The 22976-nt window shown below is 45.8% G+C and overlaps 1 protein-coding gene across 2 annotated transcripts in view; it reads right to left on the bottom strand.

Moving 5' to 3' along the window:
* The window catches only part of Taok3 (TAO kinase 3), a 162544-nt gene that overhangs the window by 23523 nt on the left and 116045 nt on the right, over nt 1-22976 (bottom strand). For both annotated transcript variants that reach the window (XM_027414189.2, XM_027414190.2), the window contains 3 exons: nt 14520-14654; nt 4309-4545; nt 2029-2157 (listed from right to left, as the gene is read on the bottom strand). In XM_027414189.2, coding sequence (XP_027269990.1) covers nt 2029-2157; nt 4309-4545; nt 14520-14654 — 501 coding nt within the window. The remainder of the gene's footprint in view (nt 1-2028; nt 2158-4308; nt 4546-14519; nt 14655-22976) is intronic.

Genomic DNA, 22976 nt, shown 5'->3' with positions numbered 1-22976 from the left:
AGATTAGTTTGCCCTTAGTTAATAAGTCCTTGTAATCAGAGAACCTTCGATAGGCTGGATGACACATTTCTTTAGGCCATGATGCTACCCCTAGGTTCAGCATGAGTCCCAAGTTTGTATGTCTAAGCTCAAATGTGACCATGACAAGTCACTCCAAAATCAAGACTGGATTATTAATGTCCTCCCCATACCCCTGTTCTACTCATAAGTGGCTGAAGTCACCTCAGCTTGACTTTAGACCTGCTTTTTTTTGTTTCCAGGAAAAGGCCAAAAACTTCTATGTTATCTCAGTGTGGTGACCCCAGCTAAGCTGAGGACTGCACTGGGGTGGGACAGGACTCTGGGATGAGTGTTTGTGGAGAATCTTTTAAGGTATCTCTTAAATGCCCAAGATGGCAGTCATGTTTCTAAAGGATGGCCTCCAGGGCAGGAAGTAATACACAGAGTTTATAAAGGGGATGGTATTTGGAGTTGAGAGAAATAGCAAAATTTCCTATTAAAAAAAAAATCAGCTGGGCGGTGGTGGCGCACGCCTTTAATCCCAGCTCTTGGGAGGCAAAGGCAGGCAGATCTCTGTGAGTTAGAGACTAGCCTGGTCTACAAGAGCTAGAAAGGACAGCCTCCGAAGCCACAAAAAAACCCTGTCTTGAAAAACAAAACAAAAACAACAACAACAACAACAAAAAATCAAAGCAACCTCCAAGATCCAGCAATATCCTGTCAATCACAGGGAAAAATAAAAACAAAACCCTGACGAGAACATGGACCTTTTTCTTCATTGGGCTATTTCTATTGACTCTCAGGTTTCTAGAACTCAAGAGAGGTAGAGACTCCTGGCATTCAGTCAATGTGGATTAGCTGCAGCAGTGTCTTACCTGGACAGGGACTGAGATGCTTGGATACCCCGCCCTCCCACCCCCACCCATGTCTCTCCCTAGGACCTATGCCCGAACCTGCCAATCAGATGATGAGCTCCAATGCATGGCTTCACTAGGGCAATGGCCCAGACTGCACTTTATTAAACCTTAATACACCCAGGAAGCCTGCCGATAAGGAGTCCTAACTCTTAGGAGAGGCGAAGAGTGTAGAAGCACAGGAAAGTCTCCTGTCAACACTGGAAAAGAAGAATGAGGGAAACTAAGCTCTTAGATGAAAGTGGAGTTCCTCTGGGGACTCTCCTAAGTCCACGTGCACTCTTCAACCAAGCATTATAGAATCATCTATTCATGTAGCAAATAGACGCGCATACCATACATACTCTTGGTCAACACCAGACATGCTCTCTGCTTTTGTGGTGTTTAGCAGCTAAGTAAGAACCGTGAATAATTATTAAAAACTCTAGTTTTGTGGAAATGGGAGAAGCATATCTTGGCCAAGGCGGTTAGCAAAGGCTTCCCTGGGGAAATAATATTTGAGTTAAGATTTCAATAATCAATCCTAACTCTTACGAGGAGGAGGAATGAACTGCAGAGAACTGCAGATGGGATAAAGAGATGCCATGTGCAAAGACCTTGGGAGGGAGAGCTCTTTCCTCTGGAGGAACTGAAGGGCGCTGGTTAGAGATGCAGCAGCCATGAGTGAGCTGGGGTGGGGAAGGCACGGAGGTGAGAGGGGACTGGAAGGGGAGGTTGGTAGTCAACAATGTGGGCTCTTTAGGACTTCAATCCTGTCTGAGGACAACAGGAAGATGGTAGACTTTCAAAGGATGAGATGGGTTTCAAATGGTTTAAAACAATTTCTTTGGCCGATGTGTGGAGAACAGGTTGGAATGCAGCCCCTGGTTCAGCAACATTGGCATCCCGTGAGACTCCTGGAAAGGTGAGTTTTTAAAACTCCACTCCAGGCCTCATGAAGACAGGAGGATAGAGGGGTGTACCGCCCTTGGCTTTAAGAAGTCTTCCAGCAACTCTAGTGAGAAGTCAGAACTGCTGGCTTCAAATGCTGACCCCAGCGCAAGATGGGCCATTCCAAGCTCTTAGCTGGTTCAAGGCGCAGCAGGCAACTGAGGTCCGGTGCAGGCGTCCTTACCTCTTTTATTTTTTCCTTGCAAATCTTGTACTGCTTCTTCTGACTCTCTAAGAAAGTTGTCAAGTCCTTCTTCTGCTGGGCCAGGATCTGCTGCTGGAACTTCTTCTCATCCGCTGAGGCTACCTTCGCCTGAGAGGATGACAGAGGTGGCCAAGGTCAGCCTGAGTATCACAGACTCGGTTGTTCATGAGTGCCAAATAATGTCACCCCTGAACAGAGAATGAAAGACTATCTAAAGATATGCCTTCTGAGCCAGGGGGTGGGAGGGAGTGGTAGTGGAGGCACACACCTTTAATCCCAGCATTCGGGAGGCAGAGGCAGGTGGATCTCTGTGAGTTTGAGGCCAGCCTGGTCTACACAGCAAGTTCCAAGACAGCCAGGACAGTTACACAGAGAAACCCTGTCTCCAAACAAACAAGATATGCTGTCTGTGGCTCTTCTGCATCTTAAAAATGCATTCCCATATGAAGGTGGATTTGAAATGTGCATCTGTGTGTGTGAGTACATGTGTGTGTGTGTGTATGTACATATGTGTGTGGCTACACGTGGACACCAGAGACCAATCTCAGGTGTTGTTCCTTGAGGGCCACATACCTTTTTACTTATTTATTTTTTGTTTGTTTGTGTGTGTGTGAGTGTGGTATATGTGTACATGTGTATGCTTGTGTTCATGTGTGCACACTCATGGATGCCCCTCTCCAATTTTAGTATATGTGCTGCTGAAGCAAGCACATGATTGTCCCTCTCTATCACTGCCCACCTTACTGGTTTGACATTCAGCATGGTCTTTTGCTGAATCTGAATCTAGGCTGGTGACCAGAGAGCCCCAGTATCTCCTTCCCATCCCCACCACATTGGAGTTACAGGTGTACATACAACCATGCTCCATGTGGGGCCCTGGGACCCGAACTCAGGCCCTCCTGCTTGCAGGGTAAGTGCTCTTATTTAATGAGCCATTCCTCTCCCCATCCCACCCCTTGCCCTCACCCATCACTCTGGTCTCGGAGACAAGGTCTCCCCTTGGAGTGAGGTTTAGCACCGATTAGGCTAAGCTGGCTAGCCGGTGGGTCCCAGGTATCTGCCTGTCTCCACCTTTCCTGCAGGATTACATGTGTGTGCAACTATGCCTGGCCCATCATTCCCTCCTAATAGGAAATGTGTAATAGTAATGAAGACATTATCTTGATTCTTTGTCTTATCATTTTATCTTTTTTTTTTTCTCCCTGAGACACAGTTTCTCTGTGTAGCTTTGGAGCCTATCCTGGCACTTGCTCTGGAGACCAGGCTGGCCTCGAACTCACAGAGATCTGCCTGCCTCTGCCTCCTGAGTGCTGGGATTAAAGGCATGCACCTTGCTTCCCTTGACTGGCCATTGTGGAGGGAGCCCTGCATGTTTTTCTTCTTTTTAATGTGACAGGGTACCATGATATAAGCCAGGAAGGCCTTGAACTTGGAATACTCCTGCCTTGGCACCTAAGTCCCTGAGATTACAGGTGTGTTCCAACACATCTAGAGAATGTTTTGCAAATTAGTTTAGAGTGAGTCTTAGGTGAGCATGATGGAGGCCTTGGTTCCATCCCCAGCCCTACATTTGGTTAAGGAACTGGATGGGAAAGAGAGATCTTCCCTCAGAAAACCCGAATCAATGCCAGATTACTTCCTTGTGGCCAGTAGCTGGTATAGTGGTAGCCACAAGCAGGGGTGTTCCCTATTAAAGGGGATGTTCGAGGAGAATAGGGGCAGGCATAGACAGACCTGAGTTATGCATAGTCCTCAAAGACAGTGGTGGCATTTTGCTTCCCTTGACTGGCCATTGTGGAGGGAGCCCTGCTCCCAACACATCAGAGTGAAATCACCTGGTAATTTTATCTTCTATGGTGATTTTGAGTAGGAACCCCAACCCAGCAACAGTGCCCCCCTGCTACTCCCTCTCCCTGCGGATTCTGCCACTGGTGTGGACTAGCTAGGGCTGGCAGCACCTGAGGGCACTTCTCCCCCTCCCAGCACCCAAGGGTGCTGCCCCCCCAGGGTGCCCCCACCCTCCCCACTCCACAGGACCTGAGGGTACCCCGCCCCTCACACTCCACAGCACCTGAAGGTGTCTCCCCACCCCCAACCAGCAGCACCTCAGGGTGCTCCACCCCCCTATAGCACCTGAGGGCACATTGTCCCCCATGCCCCACAGCACCTGAGGGTGCCCCCACCCCCTATACCCAGCAGCACCTGAGAATGTCCCACCCCCATAGCACCTGAGGGTGTCCCCCCTCTCCGCAGACTGACCTCCTTTTCAATGGTAGCCACTTGCTTCTTGGCCAGCTTCTCCAGCTCGATGGACGAGTTGTTGGCATGCGTCTCCACCTCCTTCTGGAGCTTGAGACGGTGCTCATCCATCTCAGCCTTCAGCTTGTTCTCCAGGGCGATCAGCTGCTTCTGGTGCTGGCGCCGCATCCGCTTATAACCTGACATCTGTTCCCGCAACTCGTTCTCCTGCTCATGCTCGTGGATCTGCCGTGTAACCTGAGGCAGGTGGTAGGGGACAGATCTCGGGTCACCAAGTGCGCCAGGGGTGGACACTGGCATCCTCGCCAACCTGTGGCTTTCAAGCCTCCAGATGCTGACCTGGAGCAGGAGCTCTGCTGGACACTCTGTTGTCCTCAAAAACATCTCGTTCCCACACTCTTTTACACACTCACAAGGTAGGTGTAACTGCTCTCATTTAATAAAGAAGTTGAGACTTGAGGGAGGTCATTCATATAAATAACACACACATTGACACACACACTCACACAGACACACACTCACACACACACACACAGACATACACACTCACACATAGACACACACACACACCTTCAGACTTTGTGAATGCCCCCAGGTTGGTGTGACCCCTCCAGGTGAGAGGCTGTGTTTTTCAAGGGATTATCCTAATAGGGGGAGAGACAGACAAACACAAACACACACCAAGTGTTTAAACCCGATGTCTCCCTTCACCTCATCCCTAAAAGAGCTGCCCCCAAGTTATAATTTTTTTCCTAAAAATGAGAAAACATTTCTTAGAGTTTCGCAGGACCACTTTCCTTATTTCTTTTCTAATGCACTGTCCAACAAGCCCAAGGCTGCCAGGGGAGCCTGTGGCAGCCTGGGCATCTCTTGTCTCCTCCCTTGACTCTTCTGGGATTTTCCAGCTTCGCCCCCCCTCCCCCGCTAACTTCTCACCCCCTTCTGCCAGCCTCCAATCGCTTCCTTCTCCTTTTCCCTATTTTAGAAAAGCCCTTGGATTTCAGCATCTGGATGCTAACTTTGCTTTTCACCATATCATCTGGCCACTTCCTTGGAGAATAAGCCCACTCCCCACTTCACCCTATAAACAAGTTTTCCTGGAAAAATCCCATAAGCCATTAATGCTCTGCACTGTTTTCAGTTTGTGGTTCAAACTGTTTCATGGCTGGTGCAGCTCTGCTCTTGTCAGAAGGATGTCCCTGCACTCTCCACTAGGCCTTTACTATAGAGTAGTGGTTCTCAACCTGTGGGTCGCGACCCCCCAGAGGTCATGTATCGGATATCCTGCACATCAGATATTTATGTTATGATTCATAACAGTAGCAAAGTTATGGATATGAAGCAGCAATGGAGGTAATGTTTATGGTTGGGGGCCACCATGGTTATAAGGAGCTGTGTCAAATGGTTGCAGCGTTAGGAAGGTTGAGAACCACTGCTGTCAAGGGAGCACTGTCCTGGGACTGGACCTTAGTTAGTCCTTCCTAGCTGAGTGGACATGTGGTTTCATATGCATGCCTCACTTGGAAGGTCATTCCTCTCCAGGACTGAGAGTGGAGGATATTTTGAAACTACTTGTCAGGGAACAGCCTCACCCCAAAGCCCTCTTGTACTCTAATGGAAGGGAGTGCTATTTTGTCACTATGGTACTAAGTGATCTATTATTTATTTATATTTTGGGTACTGGAAAAGAAACTAGGGGTTTCCAATACTAGCTTGTCTCAAATGCTCCATCCTTATGTTTCAGGCTTCCACATCCTGGGATGACAGGTATGTGCCACAGTGCCTGGCTCTACAAGGACCGTGTGTTTGCTTCCCCTCTTATGCACCCCCACCCCCATGGCTGGGAGTAAGACACCAGCAAGTTCTCCACCACTGAGCTAAATCCCCAGATGTCTTTTTTAAAATTTTTTTTGGGGGGTGTCCCTGAAAAGCCCAGGGATCTTGACCTTCATGATGAGCCTTCTGTGTCCATTACAAGCCTTCTCATTAGTCCCATTATTATTTTCTTAAATGTATTCATATCTGGATAGAAGGAAACTTAGAAGCAGTTTGAGATATCTGTGTAAAGACAACTTTAGGGAAAAAGAAAAAAAACCCAAACCAGTCCCTCTTGAAATCAGAATTTTTTCTACACACATATATGACAGTACAGTGATTAAAGTTTCTAGATACGCATATTTTATCCAGATATTAGCTTTTTTATTTTAATATTCCCTCATGTGTGTGCGTGTGTGTGTGTGTGTGTGTGTGTGTGTGTGTGTGTGTACAGACACACTCACCCACGAATGTGGGTGTGGAGGTCAGGGGCTGGTGGGGGGGACTTCCTCTACCATTCTCTACCTTATATTTTGAGGGAGGGTCTCTCACTTAACCTGGAGCTCACTATTTTGGCTAGGCTGGCTCACCAGGGAGGCCTGGGGATCCTGCAGTCTCCACTTCCCCAGTGTGCTGAGAACACAAGCACATACTCCAGTGCCTGGCTTTCACATGGGTGCCAGGATCTGAGATTAGCAGCAGGCACTGTACCCACTGAGTAAATTGCCCCAGCCCTCTGGAGTTCCCTCTTTAGTGAGAATCCCAGAGGAGGTGTGGCTTCCTCCAACGCCACTGGGATGCATCTAGACCCTGCACATGTACTGGCCCCCAGTTAATGCCCTGGTGTGACTACCTTATGCCAGGAGGCCTGATGATGTACTAGGAAGGAGGTGAGGGACATTTTTTTTGTCTTACTGGGGTTTGGGTCCCTGAAAACAGGATGGTCCCACTGCCTGTCTTATTGCACCTGGCTCAAATGTGTGACAAAGACAACTGACAGAGCCCAGCATGCCCTCCTTGTACCTGGCTGTCTTCCAGGAGGGCAGCTTTGCTCTCCCGTGCTCCCCATGGTTAGGATAATCACCTTCCTCCAACTCCAAGCACAGCCTTCCATTTGTCACCACCAAACTTTCTGAGGTTTAGATTGCCTTCCTGGGCACATACAGAGATGTTTTTTGATATGAGCTCTCTCTCTCTCTCTCTCTCTCTCTCTCTCTCTCTCTCTCTCTCTCTAGCTCAGGGTCACCTCTAACTCCCAAGTAGTAGGTTAGCAGGTGTGAGCCACCAAGAGATATTAAGTTTCATCCTTCCATGCCCAAGGTAGACAGACAAGCTTAAATGAGAGCACGAGCAGTGGTCATTTGTGACATTTAATGTGAAATGTATTAAACATTTGTCAGTTATATTATGGATTCTCATTTCACTTTTACACCATTTGTCTGAAGAATATACTGTTTGGTTGATAGAATTTTAAAAAGCTGGTAATTTGGGGCTGGAGAGATGGTTCAGTGGTTAAGGGCACTGACTGCTCTTCCAGAGGACCTGAGTTCAGTTCCCAGTACCCACATGGTGGCTCACACCTGTCTATAACTCCAGCTCCAGGGCATCTGATGCCCTCACACAGGCATACATGCAAACAAAACACCAATGAACATGAAATAAAAATAAGTTATATATTTAAAAGCTGATAATTTTATATACTTTACATGCACTTTATAATTTATCTTTTAGATTTGTGTGTGTGTGTGGTGGGTGTAGCTGTTAGAATGGGCTTGTGAGTGTACCTGCCTGCTCAAGTGTGTGGAGGCCAAAGAGAAGGCTGGCAATGGATATCTCTCCTGAACCCCTCTCTATGTTTATTTTTTGAAACAGGGTCTTTCAGTGATCCTGGAGATCAACTCTGCTAGATTGGCTGACCAAAGAACATCATGGATCTCCCTGTCATTACCCCTCCTGTGTTGAGGTTACAGGCACATGCCACTGGACCTGGCTCTTTACACAGGTTCTGGGGATTTGGACTCAGGTCCTCATGCTTCAAAGGCAGGCACTTTACTGGCCAAGTCATGTCTTCAGCCTTGAAATAGGCCACAAACTTGTTATATTCCCTCCTCAGCCTCTCAGGTACTGAGCCTTTAGGCTGCCACACTTCTGGCTACAGGCTACCACCCTGACACACACACACACACATTCTCTCTCTCTCTCTCTCTCTCTCTCTCTCTCTCTCTCTCTCTCTCTCTCTCATCTCTCTGTGTCTCTGTAGTTTTGTTTTCTTTTGAGATGGGGGTCTCACCATGTAGCCCTGGCTGGCCTGGAACTCACTACATCGTAAACTCTGCCTCCAGAGTGCTGGAATTACAGGCTTGTACCAACACACCCACTACTTTAATTCTTATATATCATGAGAATAAGAACCAAGGGCCCATGGTTCTTGAATTGCCTGAGGGACTCCATCATCAAGTTAGAGAAATAGTTATCATTTTCTGTTAAAAAGATACCAAAGGAATCATATCACAGCTCCTCCTCCCCCCCCCCCCCCGAAAAAAAATCAAGCTGGGGAGAATGGTAAGTCTGAACCACACATTAAGTGTGAAACTACAGGGATGTGGTGACTATAGTTTTACAAGGGACATCTCAATGGGACCAAACATAAGTGGAAAGTACCATGGGTGCCATGCCATGGGCTACTTGGGGAAAACACCCATTCTGTCCCAATTACATCTGACCTTGGGCAAACACTTGACCTCTTCAAGTCTCTTGATGCTTTCCTAGGGAAGAAGGGGTGAACCCAGTTCTCTTCAGTGTGGTGGACTGGATAAAGTGGCATGTGTCAAAGGGCTGGGGCCTCTGACTCAAGGGACCACAAATGACCTGTTGCTCTCCTTTCTTTTCCTGCCAGCCCTGGAGAAATGTCTCTCCCATGCCTCTGCTTCTGGTAGGGCAGGTCTAGCTCTTAACAACTGTACAGGAGAGAAAGGGCTTCATGTTTCATTTTTATTCTTAGGGTCTCACTTTGTAGACCAGGCTGTCCTGGAACTTACTCTATAGCCCAGGCTGGCCTGAAACTCACTCTATAGGCCAAGCTGACCTGGAACTCACAGAGATTTGCCTGCCTCTGCCTCCAGAGTGCTGGGATTAAAGGTGTGTGCCACCAAGCCTGCTGAGACAGCACATTTAACAATGCAATTCCCCATGGCCAGCTTGTGGTCTTTAAGGGGCAAATATGACAGAACACATGCTTAGCATGAATGAGGCCCTGGCTTCTATACTCAGCATGCCCCCCACACACACTAAAAACGAATTAAGTATGTATATTTCCCACTGTGTCCTGTCCTCCAGCATGTGCTCTACCACTGAGCTATACTCCCAGATCACATATAATTTCTGCTCATCTTACATACCTGGAATATGTACAATATAATAAATAAGCAACAGCTAACAAGCCATAGATAGGAGGCCTGCAACACTTTTTAAAGGAAGTTCACAGTCACTCAACACTACCCTGTATAATAATGGAAGATCTGGCTCTGAAGCAAACTGTTTAACCTGCAGTCCAGAACACGCCTCCTACCATGTGTAAGCATGAAGGCAGATATCTGGTAACCTATGAACAACGGGCACTTGAGTGATCAAAGCTCATGAGCAGGATTCATTCTTCTAAGGAGCAGAGCAGTATATTTAGTGGAAGTGGTCACCTCAGTGCTGAGAAGCACTGAACTGCCAGCAAGTTCTCAGAGAGACTAGAGTGAGTTCCTCATGCTGGCTGCAGAGACCTGACACGGTACTCTGACACAGAGCACCCAAGGACTGACTGACTGACTGACTGACCCAAGTTAGTTCTCCACCCACTAACAGGTAAGGGATACCAGAAGATTTCTGCTCCCTGTCTCTGTCTGTCTCTCTGTCTCTGTCTGTCTCTCTCTCTCTCACACACGCACACACTTTTCTCACTGTTACTAAAAAAGGGAGCTAGGAACTTGTTTTTTGTAGCCCAGGCCGGCCTTGAACTCAGCTCTTCCTGGCTCTGTTTCTCATATGGGGACATCACAGGTGGGGTGCACTACCACACCCAGATAAAATGTAAACTTCTCAGTCCAAATCCTCACATAACAGTGGCTGTGGAGAATGAAATGCTCATTCATGCATTTGACTATGTGTTTACTGAGAGAGTGGCCATGTGGGTTGGGCATATTGATTGACAGGCAGAACAGGTAAAAGAAACTGGTATGAGCAAATATCTTAGTGAGTTAAGAAGGCAGGTGATGGAAAGAAGTATGCAATATTCATGTGTGTAATATGTACATGTTCATGTGGGTGTGTGCACATGTGTATGGAGGCCAGAGGTCAACATTTAGGTGTCATTCTCAATGTTCCCCACCTTATTTTGGAAGGATGAGTTCATTAATTCAGCTAGGCTGGTCAATGAGTTTCAGGGATCTGCCTGTTCCTACTCTTGCCCCTGCCTTGCCCCACCCCTGCCCAAGAACTGGGGCTAGAGATGCACATGGTCCATGGGTGCTGGGAATCTGATCCTCACAAACTGAGTCATCTCCCCAGCCTCAGAACTGGCAGTGTATTGACAACACATCCTCTGGTGCATAGTCCTGCAGGAGACATTTTCAATACACCTAGTACTGGGCTCCTGAGATATGCCGCAGAAGTACTCCCATGCTGAAGCAGTAACATTTTTCTTCTTATGCACTACAGTCATTCAGATGTCACACAGTTGAGTTCAACAGTTAGACAGTGCTTCAAAAATTCCAAATGCAGCCCCCCCACCTCTTAGGAATTTTTCTCCTCAACCTGATATGGCCAGGTAAGAGAATCTGTCCTATGGGGACAGAAGTTTCCTTTCCTTGTTTTTCTGATGACCTCAAACTAAGTTTTCATCTCATGCTCTCTCCCTAATGTAAGGTCTGTTACAAACCTGTTCATGTGCCCAGACCATTTCTTTCCTCTAGGAGGCAAGGAAGGAGCCATCAGTAGACACCATGACCTTGATGCTCTTTAGTCACCATCGACTCTGGAAACTGCCAGGGGCCCAGAACATCACAGCATTTGAAGAAGAGGTGTCATCAAACGTCAAAACATCCAGAATTGCTCTCATGGGTCAGTTGCAGAATGCAAACACTGGGCGTTCTGTTCACTGGCAGTAAGACCCAAGAAAGGTCCACCTCAAAGGGCCAAGGACTCAGACAGACAATCCTGAAGAATGACATAAACTGCTTTCCTCTATGCAACAGACCAACTCAAGCCATACTTCCTCATAGATGGTACAAGAAAGCCAGACATCATGATGCTCTCTTCCTTTTCCTAGGTCTAAACAAGGCCAAAGAAGGCCACTCTGAAGCTCCACCAAGGCTTTTCCTTTATTCCACATGCAACAGAGCAGCAGTGTGTCGAACCTGGAACACTCTGGTTTAAGGTGCCCAGAGAACCACACCCTCAGTCGCAAGAGCCTATGGCCATCATATACTTCAGAGACACAAAACAGAGAGTTATACTGAGAGGAGACAGTGTCCAGCTAGGGCCTCCTTTAGATTTGTGCAGAAAAGGTGGGTTGGAAGGACACATCTGAGAAGTAGTAACTGTTGGCGTTAGTTTGCAACTCAAGTAAAAAATGTTCTCATCATGTCAGCTCATAGTGGAAAGGTGAGTTTGAGCATTTCTGTGCTCTTTGCTGGTCACCTCCAGATCTCAGATCTCTCTGTGGCTCTCCAGCAACTTGACCAGAAGGAAAACCATGGAGAAGGGGTCCGATCCAAACCAGCCAATGAAGAAATGGTTGACACATTAACCAATCAATCTAGTATTGCTATCAACTGTCAGTTTGAGCAGCAGCTTAACTACCGATGATAGCATCCCCACTGTCCTATTGCCCTATGCTTAATTAAATGCTTTTACACCACCTTAGTCCTTTTCACTTGACCTGGGATCCATGAAAAAAAAAAAAGGATCCATTCTCTAAAATCACAGACTTCTTTCCAATATTCTAGTGTCATGACTTGGGCAGTCCTTGAGTTGAGTGTTTGAGACCATGTGGTGGGGAGCAGGATTGAAGTACTTGATAATATACATGAAAACAGCCATGCCAATGGTTAGAGTGCCCCAAATGAGACACACATGCAACCGTCCAATGCCATAGCCCATTCTCCCCTTCATTCATTTATATTTCTCCCTCAAAATTTACAGGTACTCAGAAGAACTTCCAAGGGTACCATCATGACTCTGAAGGCATCCCATCTGGAGAGGCTGTGCCCCTGGTTTCTGTGCTCAGAGCGCCAGCTGCTGCCCCACCCAAACCCAGGCTTCTGGGTCTCCAAATCAGTATTGGAGCGGGGACCGTTTGACAAATCAGAAGTCCACCAGAGCCCCTGCAAGGGGCTGGGGGGTGGGGTGGGTTACTCTGAAGCCTGTAGGATCCAGGTAGGCTTCTGAGGGCTCTGCCCACAGCCTGAAGTGGCCTGGCAGGGAAGCACCTTCTATTAACCACCGAGAAGGCGGCTGTGATGGCTCTGTGATGGCTGAAGCCCACGCCGAGCGGCCCTGGAGGGAGTTTTCAGAGGCCGGCATGAGACTATTCTGGCATGGCTGTAGTAAGAAGGGCGGGAGGAGAGAGTCATGAATATATGATGTGGGAAGGAGGGCGTGGCTTGAGGGAAAGGAGAGAACCTGTCCCACAATCGGGGAACTGCTAGGGCTAGGGTCCGCCTCCCTGCAGCGCCTGCTCCTGCTGCTAGGGCTCCCCATGGCGCCTCTTCTCAAGTAGGTGGGGGTTAAAGGGACTGAGCCCCACAGAAGCCTGTGGTCACAGTTTTCTTGTCAGCCGTTGTGGCACAGAGGCAACTACTGACAGCCCCACCATGTTCAGTAGGACTCACAGGCATGTTTTTGGAGATGCTTACCAAGCACTGGCAGCCACACAGTGGACATTTTGAGACCCCCGTCACACGGCAGGGTTGTTCCTTTCAGATGAAAAATTGCCCATTAAAGAGGTTAAGAGAAACTTCAACATAAAAGAACTCACGAGTAGGATTCTGTATGACTACATTAAACTGTGTGATTTTCTTTCTTTTTTTTTTTTCTGACATGGAATAGGCATGAGCTATTGACTGCTGGTTTCGTCTCCATTTTCCTTCTATCTGCTCTTTCAAAGATTATAATTCCTTCTGAATTTCAAACATCACCAGAGCCTTAAAAAAAAAAAAGACTTGGTGGGGTGGGGGGCAGGGGATAAAAGTAGAAATCAGGTTTGAAAAAAATAGGACAAGAAAAAACGATTATTTCTGGGTCGGCCTTGGATGATGTCATCATGGGTTCTGGATTTGTAACGGCCAAGCAGTGTACAGTAACTCTTCCCGCTCATGTGACCTCTAACATTCATTTGGGCAAAACAACTAATATTTCAATAATTTTCCTGCCTGAGAAGTAAGACTCGGGTGGGAAAGCTGAGAGAGAGTGTTCCAAATGCTGAGGATAAAATGGGGAGAGAGAGAGAGAGAAAGAGAGAGAGAGAGAGAGAGAGAGAGAGAGAGAGAGAGAGAGAGAGAGCGCACGCGCACGCGTGGGGGGCCAAGGGGAGGAGGCATGAAAACTAAGTCTTCCTGCGCACACCCCTTTTGCTACTACAAGGGCACCCGGCAATCACATTTGCAGTAGTAGAAATGCTGAGGAATCCGACAGCCCCTCGGCTCCCACAGCTGCTTCCAGCCTCCCCTACAAAGCCCTCCTCGCTTTATGGCTCTCAGGAAATTCTTCAGGGGTTAAATGGGGGAAGCTTGGCCACTACCACCATTGCAATAAATAAATGAATGAACCAGAACGAACCAGTGGACTGTCCCTGGGAAGCAAGTGTCTGATTTTTCTACAATTACAGATGGTAGCTGGCAACCATATATATACATATAGATAAATATTTTTTAAAATCGTGTTTTACCTTTTTATGTATACAGACACATCATGTACACCTATATAAAAAGAAGCATAGTGTCCTGAACACATCCATGCTTTGAAAAATATTTTTAGTATTATTCATTTTGATTAGAACACAGATCGCTTTAAAAAAAATGATCATGCCAGCAACTCATACCAAAGCCTTATATTTTGCATATACAGCACACACACACACACACACACACACACACACACACACACACACACACACACACACAGGTTTTTTTTTTTTTCTATGCTATAGACAATGCTAAATATCTGAGATCAGGTTGCTATGCCAACAGATTTTTCCCCCCGAAAATGAATAAAATTATTTGGAGGGAGACAACATCCTTGGCTGCTTTTCCTCCCATCCATGAAGCCGAGGGAGGCTCAGGGAGGGCCAGAGGCTGCCAGACAGGGAGGAGGGGAAGGCAGGGAAGGTGGGGAGAGCGGTATCAGCTTACCAAAGACGCGGATTTGATCGTGGCAAAGCGCTCTCGGTTCCGATAGTGGAGGGCCTGGCTCTGAACTGACTGGGTAGGCCGCGGCTCAGGCCTGGGATCGCCGTGGCCCGCCTCATCCCTTACGAATACATGATCCTGCAGAAATGGATGAAGAGAAGGAGAAAGTCCAGCTGCGCTCTTTCCTCGCCGGCTGCCTCTCTCTCACCCCTCTTTCTGAACAAGCACCGCTGTTTGAAATGCATAGTTCAGCTCTCTGCTAGTCCCCGCAGCTCCCACGGTATAAAATGAATAAGCAACACATTGCAGCCTTCGGTTAGGAATGTCAGCTGATCGCTCGTGGGATGCCTTCTGACTCCCTGGCAGGCTTTTTTCCCCCCTTTTACCTCCGGAATTACATATATGCAAAAGCAAAAAGGAAGAGGAGAGAGAATGGCGCGGACGGACGCTTCAGCACAGTCTGCTTAAAACGCGGTGACCAGATAATTCCTTTAAAAATGTCATGTCCATGTCTGGCGGGGAGGATGCTGGTGGCTTTTAACATAAAAGCGAGCCTCCGCCTCATTCCCTTGAAAGAGCTGCGTTGTCAATTGAATTGGATCTGTGAGCTGGTCGGCGGGGTCATCCTTCTTCTGGGGGTGGGGGGGATCAGGGGAGGTTTGTGGCAAGCCGCCTCTCTGTCTTGTGCTGGGAAGATTCGGCAGTCACTGAGGGATCCTGCTTTCCAGTCATGATCGTACACAGTTCTAGCACCTTCTCTCTACAGCTTCTAAAAGGATTTTTTTTTTTTTTTTTTTTAGATTTAAAGAGACAGGCATACAATTCCAAACCAAATGACACTTTCACAAATGGTCCCTCAACTCAGGCATCGGTATGCCAGCAGACTCAGAGAGGATGGGATTTAATGTCCTTGACTGATTTAATCGAGTCCTGTGCTTTCTTGATGGCCAAAGATGATTAATCTCATTCCAACGCCCCGTGGGGGGGAGGGGGGACATGCCCTGGATGGATGGTAATGGATGTTCCTTAAATGTAACTGAAATGGCTTTTAAAGGAAAAATGTTTTCAGAGAACCATGCCCCCTCTGTGTAAGATGAGCTGGCCAGTCAGTCAGCTGGGAGTGCTAACCCTTTAGAAAATTACCCCCCCCCCCCACCCACAGTACTCTGACAATTTGTAGCTCAAAATCATGTTCAACGGTGGGGGATTTTTAAATAGCACATGCTCAGATGGGAAAAGAGAAATCAATTTCTTATTCCCCAGGGTTCTAGGAGAAACCATTTGTTTGCATTTTCTCCAGGAGTACCTGAAAATTTTAAAAAACATTTAATTGTCCTTCCCTTCACTGCAAAGCAAGGACCAACGAGATCCAGAAAATACAAGAACTATATCATTTCTCTAAAATTTAAAAAAGAGAAATCAAAATGTGTACATTTTTTTGAGGGAAATGAAATGCTATAACCAGGTTTTGATGTAAAAACTGTGATAATAATAAATAAATGAAAAAACAATGGATTTCTTAAGCTTCCTGAGGTTGTATACATCTATCATTACCACCCCTGCAACACACACACGTACTCAGAAGTACTAGGGAAGTAGAAGAAATTGCAGGTCTGAGGTCATGGTGGGCAGCATAGTTAAAGCCTTCCCCACTCCTGAAATAATTAAAAAAAAACTTTAGTACAGGTATTTTGAAACTTATGATAAAATGCTTGAAGGATCAGCCAGGTAGTGGTGGCACATGCCTTTAATCCCAGCACTTGGGAGGCAGAGACAGGCGGATCTCTGGGAGTTGGAAGCCAGTCGGGTATACAGAGTGAATTCCAGGACAGTCATGGCTATACTGTGAGAAAAAAAAAAAAAAAAAAAGCTTGCAGGATCATTTTAAATTATTTTGTATTACTTCCCAGGAGATCTGAATTTGTAGCACAGAGACAAAAGAGCTTGGCATGTGATTGGAACCCTGCAGTGGGTTCTTGCTAGGCCCTCATCTCATCACCATGTGTTTACTAATGAAACCACACCATATCTAAAATTGAACTCACATAAGACAGGTTCAGAAAAGCATGACACTTTCCAACATCAGCATCATAAGAGACACAAAGTCTGGGGCCCTGAGCCATGATTTTGGTGAGAACTAAGCAAGGTCATTAAAACAGAGTGTGGGGTAAGTGGCAGAAGCAGTTACATTTTAAGGGGTGGTGACTTCACTTGCAAAGATAGCCAGTGGCACCAGAAGCCACAAAGCAAAGCAAAACAAAACAAAACAAAAATAATCCATACACACCCATATGTAATAAAAGCTAGAACCCAGGGCATGGTGATGTATGCCTATAATCCCAGAACTCAGGAGGCTGAGGAAACAGAGTAGCTTGGGGCCAGCCTGGGCTACATTAGTAAGCCTCTAACTCAAAAAACAAAACAAACAACAAACAAACAAGAAAATCCTAACCCAACAATCAAAATTATGAATATTTTAGGTTTAGAAACCTGATTATCAAATTAAAAGTCACGGATGATTTTTTATGTGTGTTAAATGTATAGAAATTGGAATACTTTCAGAAAGCTAAAATCTGACATCACTTTTATTGTTATTGACACATTAAATAACCCACTGAAGTATATATTAAGAATGCTTCACAAGAGTAAGACCTGTCTCAGAGATAAAAAAGGAAAAAAAAACCTAGCAATTAGTTCAAAGACGAGGTCCAAAGTTTTAACTGACTTTAAATACAACAGTAAAAGTTAATAGTGAGTCTTTGCTTTACCCTATTCTCTCTTTTCATGAGTCTTAGATTTGCTGGGCAGTTTGATACCAGGTCACCATCTCTGATCTAATAGGAGAGAGTCAACATGATAGGGCTTCAAGTCATTCTAACAGCAGACACACCCACTTCCAGTACAGCAAGCAGGGAAGGAAGTCTGCCTATTTTATATTTTACTTATTTACTTATTTGGAGACTTATTTGCCTGGCTGGACTGGAACTCACAGGGATCCACCTATCTCTGCTGATGCCACCGTATCTGGCTTACTTGTAATTTGTCTTTTTGGGCAACCATTCGCTTTAACAATGAATGATATTTTCAGGCCCAAGAAATAGATTTATAAACATTTCAATCTCATTGGATTAAAAACAAAAAGACTCATGTTGTCAAATCAGCTTAATGAGCTGCTTAAAAATAAGGGGAATATGGCTTGGGACCTGAAGCCCAAACACAGCAATGTCTCACCTTCATTGAACATTGTCCCTTCAAGTCACAGACCCTCAGAGTTTAACTGCTGTATCAGGTGCTCACAATTTCTGGGCTGGGCATCATGTAGAAGTAGCCACTGAGAGGGTCAGTTAACATAATAGCAGTAAAAGCCTGCTATCTGCCCGGGAGGAGCTGAGGGCTGATGTCTCCGAAGAAATGTGTCTATGAGACAAAGGGCAAACCCCATGCTACATTCTACCAAGACCAAATGCGTGTCTTGGTGGTAATTCACCTGTAAAATATCATCACAGGGACTGGAGAGGCAGGCTCAGTGGGTAGTAGTACTTGCTACCCAGTCCCAAAACAGTGACTCCTGTGGGTTGTCCTCTGACCTCCACAGGCACACTGTGGCACACGCATACATACACATGTGCGCACATGCTCAATAAATAAAAAAGTAATGAGATGTTATCACTCAAGGGCACTTGGAATAGTCCCTTGAAATTTCTTTGTGACCAGGGACCCATTTTAAGTCCATGTATTTTAATCTGGCAAATCTACATGTGCACTCAGAAATATTTCCTCAGATTAAAAAAAAAAAAAAAAAAAACTGATGTCAGTCTGTGGGCAGAACTCCAACTACTGCCTGCTCAGTGCCCTCTTATAGTATATGCAATAAATTTGCTTTTCATTAAATTGTATTCTTAATTCAAAAAAAATTTTGTAGGGGGTCTTGCTTTGTAACTCAGGCTGGCTTGGATCTGCAATGCCTTGGCATCCTGAGTACTAAAATTACAGGCAGGTGACACCATGGCCTATTAAAATAGAATTACATTTTTATATAATAGAGTGAAATATATCGCACAAGAGGCACACACTTAAGTCCTGGCATTACTCTGTGTGTGTGTGTGTGTGTGTGTGTGTGTGTGTGTGTGTGTGTGTGTGTATGTGTGTGTGTCTGTGAGCACACGTGGAGGCCAGAGGTCAACAGTAGTGTCTTCCTCTATTGTTTCCAACCTTGTTTTTTGAGGCAGGGTCTGTCACTGAACTTTGAGCTCCTATGGGCCGGCTAGCAAATCCCTGGGATTCTCCTGTCTGCTCCTCACTTCCAGGACTACAGGTGTGTGCTGGCGATGGAACTTGTGGACCTGTGGCTGCTGGTAAGCATTCCATCAATGGAACTACATCCGAATCCCTAAGACACTGCTTTTATTTAGATGGAAGCTTCACCCTAGACAGAACTGCCCCATGGCCACATGTCTAGAAGGACATTTCTGAGGAGATTATGAGAAAATGACATCGTCTCTTGGGATATTTAGCAGAATTCTTATTTCATCAGAGCCTGTTACTCTTTTGCTGTCACACATGTGACACCCCACGGTGTGACCCACAGCAGCTTTTCTCTGACTGGGGCCTCCATAGACACTCTCACTGACCTGTCTGTGGATGAGGGGCCAGCAAACTCTCTGCGCCTCATTTGCTCACTTCAAAATATCATGTTTGTTTTGTTGAGAGGGGGTCTCTCTACGTATCTCAGGCTGGGTGGAACTCGATATATAAACCAAGCTAGATTCAAACCCGAAGATTCACCGGCCTCAGCCTCCACAGTACTGGGATTAAAGGCATGCACCACCATGCCTGGCTTCTGAGGTTGCTAGATGGAGTTGGAAGGGAAACCCAGATCTGAACCAGAAAGTTAGGGAGGGGAGATGGCAAGAAGCAGGGCTGAGGACTGTGAGGATACTCCTTACACCATCACCTCTTCCTTTTCTCTTTGCTGCGTATCAATGGAAACAGCAATGAACCTGGCCCTCTCACTGTACTGCAGAAATAACCACAGGCTACGGGATAACCATAAGCCATGGGATAACCCAGGCCATGGGAGTCCTAGGTACCTAGGACAACCTCGCCCCTGAAGGACTTTTCTTCTTGCTACAAAATTGGGGAAAGTGCTCTCCGGTTTTCAAAGAGGGCAACAGGGCTGGTGAGATGGCTCAGCAGATAAAGGCGCTTGCTGTTAAGCCTGATGACCTGATTTCTATCCCTGAGACCCACATGGTGGAAGGGAATGTGTGCATATGTGCACACAGACACAGATATACATACTAAATGTCACAGCAATGAGTTTACACTCATGCACATATCACACACACATACACAAATTTAAATTAAGGTTCTACATGGGACACAAAAGAACAGAATATAGTTGTGACACATATGGGTGAAAATGCCATAAGCAAATCCATTACTTTGCATATAAAAAGTAATTAAGAGAACATAAGGGCAGGGTATACTAAAGAAATGATAAATTACTTGAAGTGATACCAATGTTTTTTTGGTCAGTAAAACACCTTTTAAATTTTTAAAAAAATGTTTTTAAATGTTTTTCAATTTGTATTATAGTTAAAAGTATTGAATTCATAGTTTTAACATTTCGTGGTAAGCCTGAGAATCATTTGCATGCATGTAAATACACGTGCATACATTAATTATGAATCTATGATCAAAGCACATATAGGAATTGTTTTTTTTTTGTTGTTGTTGTTTTGGTTTTGGTTTTGGTTTTTTGAGACAGGGTTTCTCTGTGTAGCTTTGGAGCCTATCCTGGCACTCGCTCTGGAGACCAGGCTGGCCTCGAGCTCACAGAGATCCACCTGCCTCTGCCTCCCGAGTGCTGGGATTAAAGGCATGCACCACCAATGCCTGGCCCATAAAGGAATTTTTAAAACCTGAGTTTGATAAAATGGTTATCTTCCAAGATGGTGGGCAGGTTGTTTCTTGGCCTGCTGGCCAAGATCAAGTGCAGCATAGAGTAGGAATTTGTTTTCCACCTATGATTAGAGTGCTGTATGCTCTGTCTGCTGGGCTATAAAGATCTTCTTATATTTTGGTGTCATGCATGTTATTGGCTTCTAAGGTGTTAGCAGACAAACTCTACTCAGTTAACTCTTTCACTCCTTAAAGGCAGTATTGGGGATTATCTAACTCTCAGATTTGTGTTTCACAACCCTGACTGTCACGCCTTTGTGTATCTGATTGTGAATGTGTCATTTACTCACTCACTCAGTCTGTGTTTACCATCTACACTGTCCTAGACATCCTTCCAGATATTTGGAAAATTTACATTCTACTCATGGGATAATAGATGTTAATATATTACATATGGGTGACTGTTTTAAGGATTAATATTTTTTATTTATGTGTATGTATGTTTGTGCATGTGTGTGCCACGTGTGTGCTGGTGCCCTCAGGAGACAGAAGAGGATTTACAATTTTCTTGGAGCTGGATTGATACATATATACATACATGTTATAATACATACATAATTTTTTTCTGGTGTTGGGAATTGAACCTGGGACCTTGCACAGCATCCACTACTGAGCTTCATCCCAAGCTCTCTGTCTTATTCTTTTTAACTTTAATTGATTTATGTGTGTTTGCTTGCATGAGTTTGTGTGTACTGTGTATGTGAAGGTGCCCTTAAAGTCCAGGAGCGGTGGTTGGATCCCCTGGAGCTGGAGTCACAGATGGTTGTGAGTTGTCATGTGGGTGCTGGGAGCCAAACCCAGCAGCCAGTGCTCTTAGCCACTGGCACTATCAAGGTCCTTGTTTAGTTTTGAGGTGGGGGTCTCTCTGTGCAGCCAGGCAAGACTATGACTCTATGATCTCAGCCTCTCAGATGCTGGGATGGCAGAGGGATGATAGGCTTCTGCTGTCAAACTTGGCACATAATATAATTTTTAAAAAATTATTTATTTTGTTTTTTATTTTATGTGCATTGGTGTTTTTTTTTCTTGCATGTGTGTCTGTATGAAGGTGTCGGAACACCTGGAATTACAATTATAGACAGTTGTGAGCTGCCAGGTGGGTGCTGGGAATTGAACCCAGGTCTTCTAAAGAGCAGCCAGTGTTCTTAACCGCTGAGCCATCTCTCCAGCTGTCTCCCCCCCCCCATAATATAATTTTATATACTGACTGACACTAAAAAGAAAACAATTAGGATAGCCAGATGATGATTAGAATGGACATTGTTTAGTGACTTTTCTGAGACTGTGGACATGACTCGGGTAAACTGGGGACTGTTACTTAGAACTGCACCCTTGGTTTCTTGTCTTTGTGGTTTTATATGGGAGTGGAGCCCACTATGAGTGAATGCTGCTAGTGCACAGCCCTCCCTGTTGCCCATATTTGATGACTCAAGCAGGAGGAAGCATCTAGACCTGGCTATTTCTGCCCACCTTGGACAGCTCTGAGGGGACAGAGCCATCCACAGAGCCTGCTAAGGTGTCTGGAGGGCCTGTGCTTCAAGTCAACTTCTTCCTTGCTATGCATCCTTCTCCCTCTCCTAGGCCATCATCCTAGAGGAACATTGAAACTATAAAACCATAACCCAGATGCTGGAGAGTGGTTAAGAGTACTTACTGCTCTCGAGGTATGCCTGGTTTGATTTCCAGCACTCACACGGAGCAGCTCACAGCTGTAACTCCAGCTCCAGGGTCTCTGATGCCCTCTTCTGGCCTCTGAGGGCACCTGAATGCACATGCTACCTAGATAGTCATCCAGCCTCACACACATGAATAATAATAATAAATAAGCAAAGAAGGAAAAACCTGTCTTGGCTTTGCTTCTTGGAAAGTGTAACCAGGCACTCAAGTGTCTGACCCCTCCATGTAGTACAGTGTGGCTGCTGTCCATCAGTGTGGGTAGGGTGCATGTGAGGATGCTGCTTCCAAGATTATAGAAACAAAGGCAGGAGAAGCCACTCTCTGGTGGAACCCTTGTCACATGTGCAATGCCCACTGATCCCAGAGATCCACTGTAATGCTTTCTTTGCACTCTATACTCATGGGACCCCAACAAGTGGTATAGGAAACAGCCAAGACCTGTGGACACCCACAAATACAAATGCTTTCTTCTGTTTTTTTTTCCCCTCATTTTTATGTATTTTATGCCAGCTCCTCAACCCTGTAGTGCATATGTGCCACAGTGCATAGGTCAAGAGACAACATGCGAGAATTGGGTCTCTCCTGTCCTGGGGGTTGAACTCAGGTCGTCAGGTTGGGCAACAAACACCTTTACCCACTGAACATCTTCCTGATCCAAAGGTTTCTTTTACACTTCAAGTAATGATCATTTGCCTATAATACAAAGAGTTCAGGTAGCATTGAGGCAAATGGCTTTCTTTATCTGATATCACCCATTTCCTTAAACTTCCTGATCTCCAGACCCTGGTGTTGTGCCATTTTGATGTGCACCCACTTTCC

This window comes from Cricetulus griseus, chromosome 4 (assembly GCF_003668045.3).
Source record: "Cricetulus griseus strain 17A/GY chromosome 4, alternate assembly CriGri-PICRH-1.0, whole genome shotgun sequence".
NCBI classification, from domain to species: Eukaryota; Metazoa; Chordata; class Mammalia; order Rodentia; family Cricetidae; genus Cricetulus; species Cricetulus griseus.
This window is presented reverse-complemented; position numbering and strand designations above follow the sequence as displayed.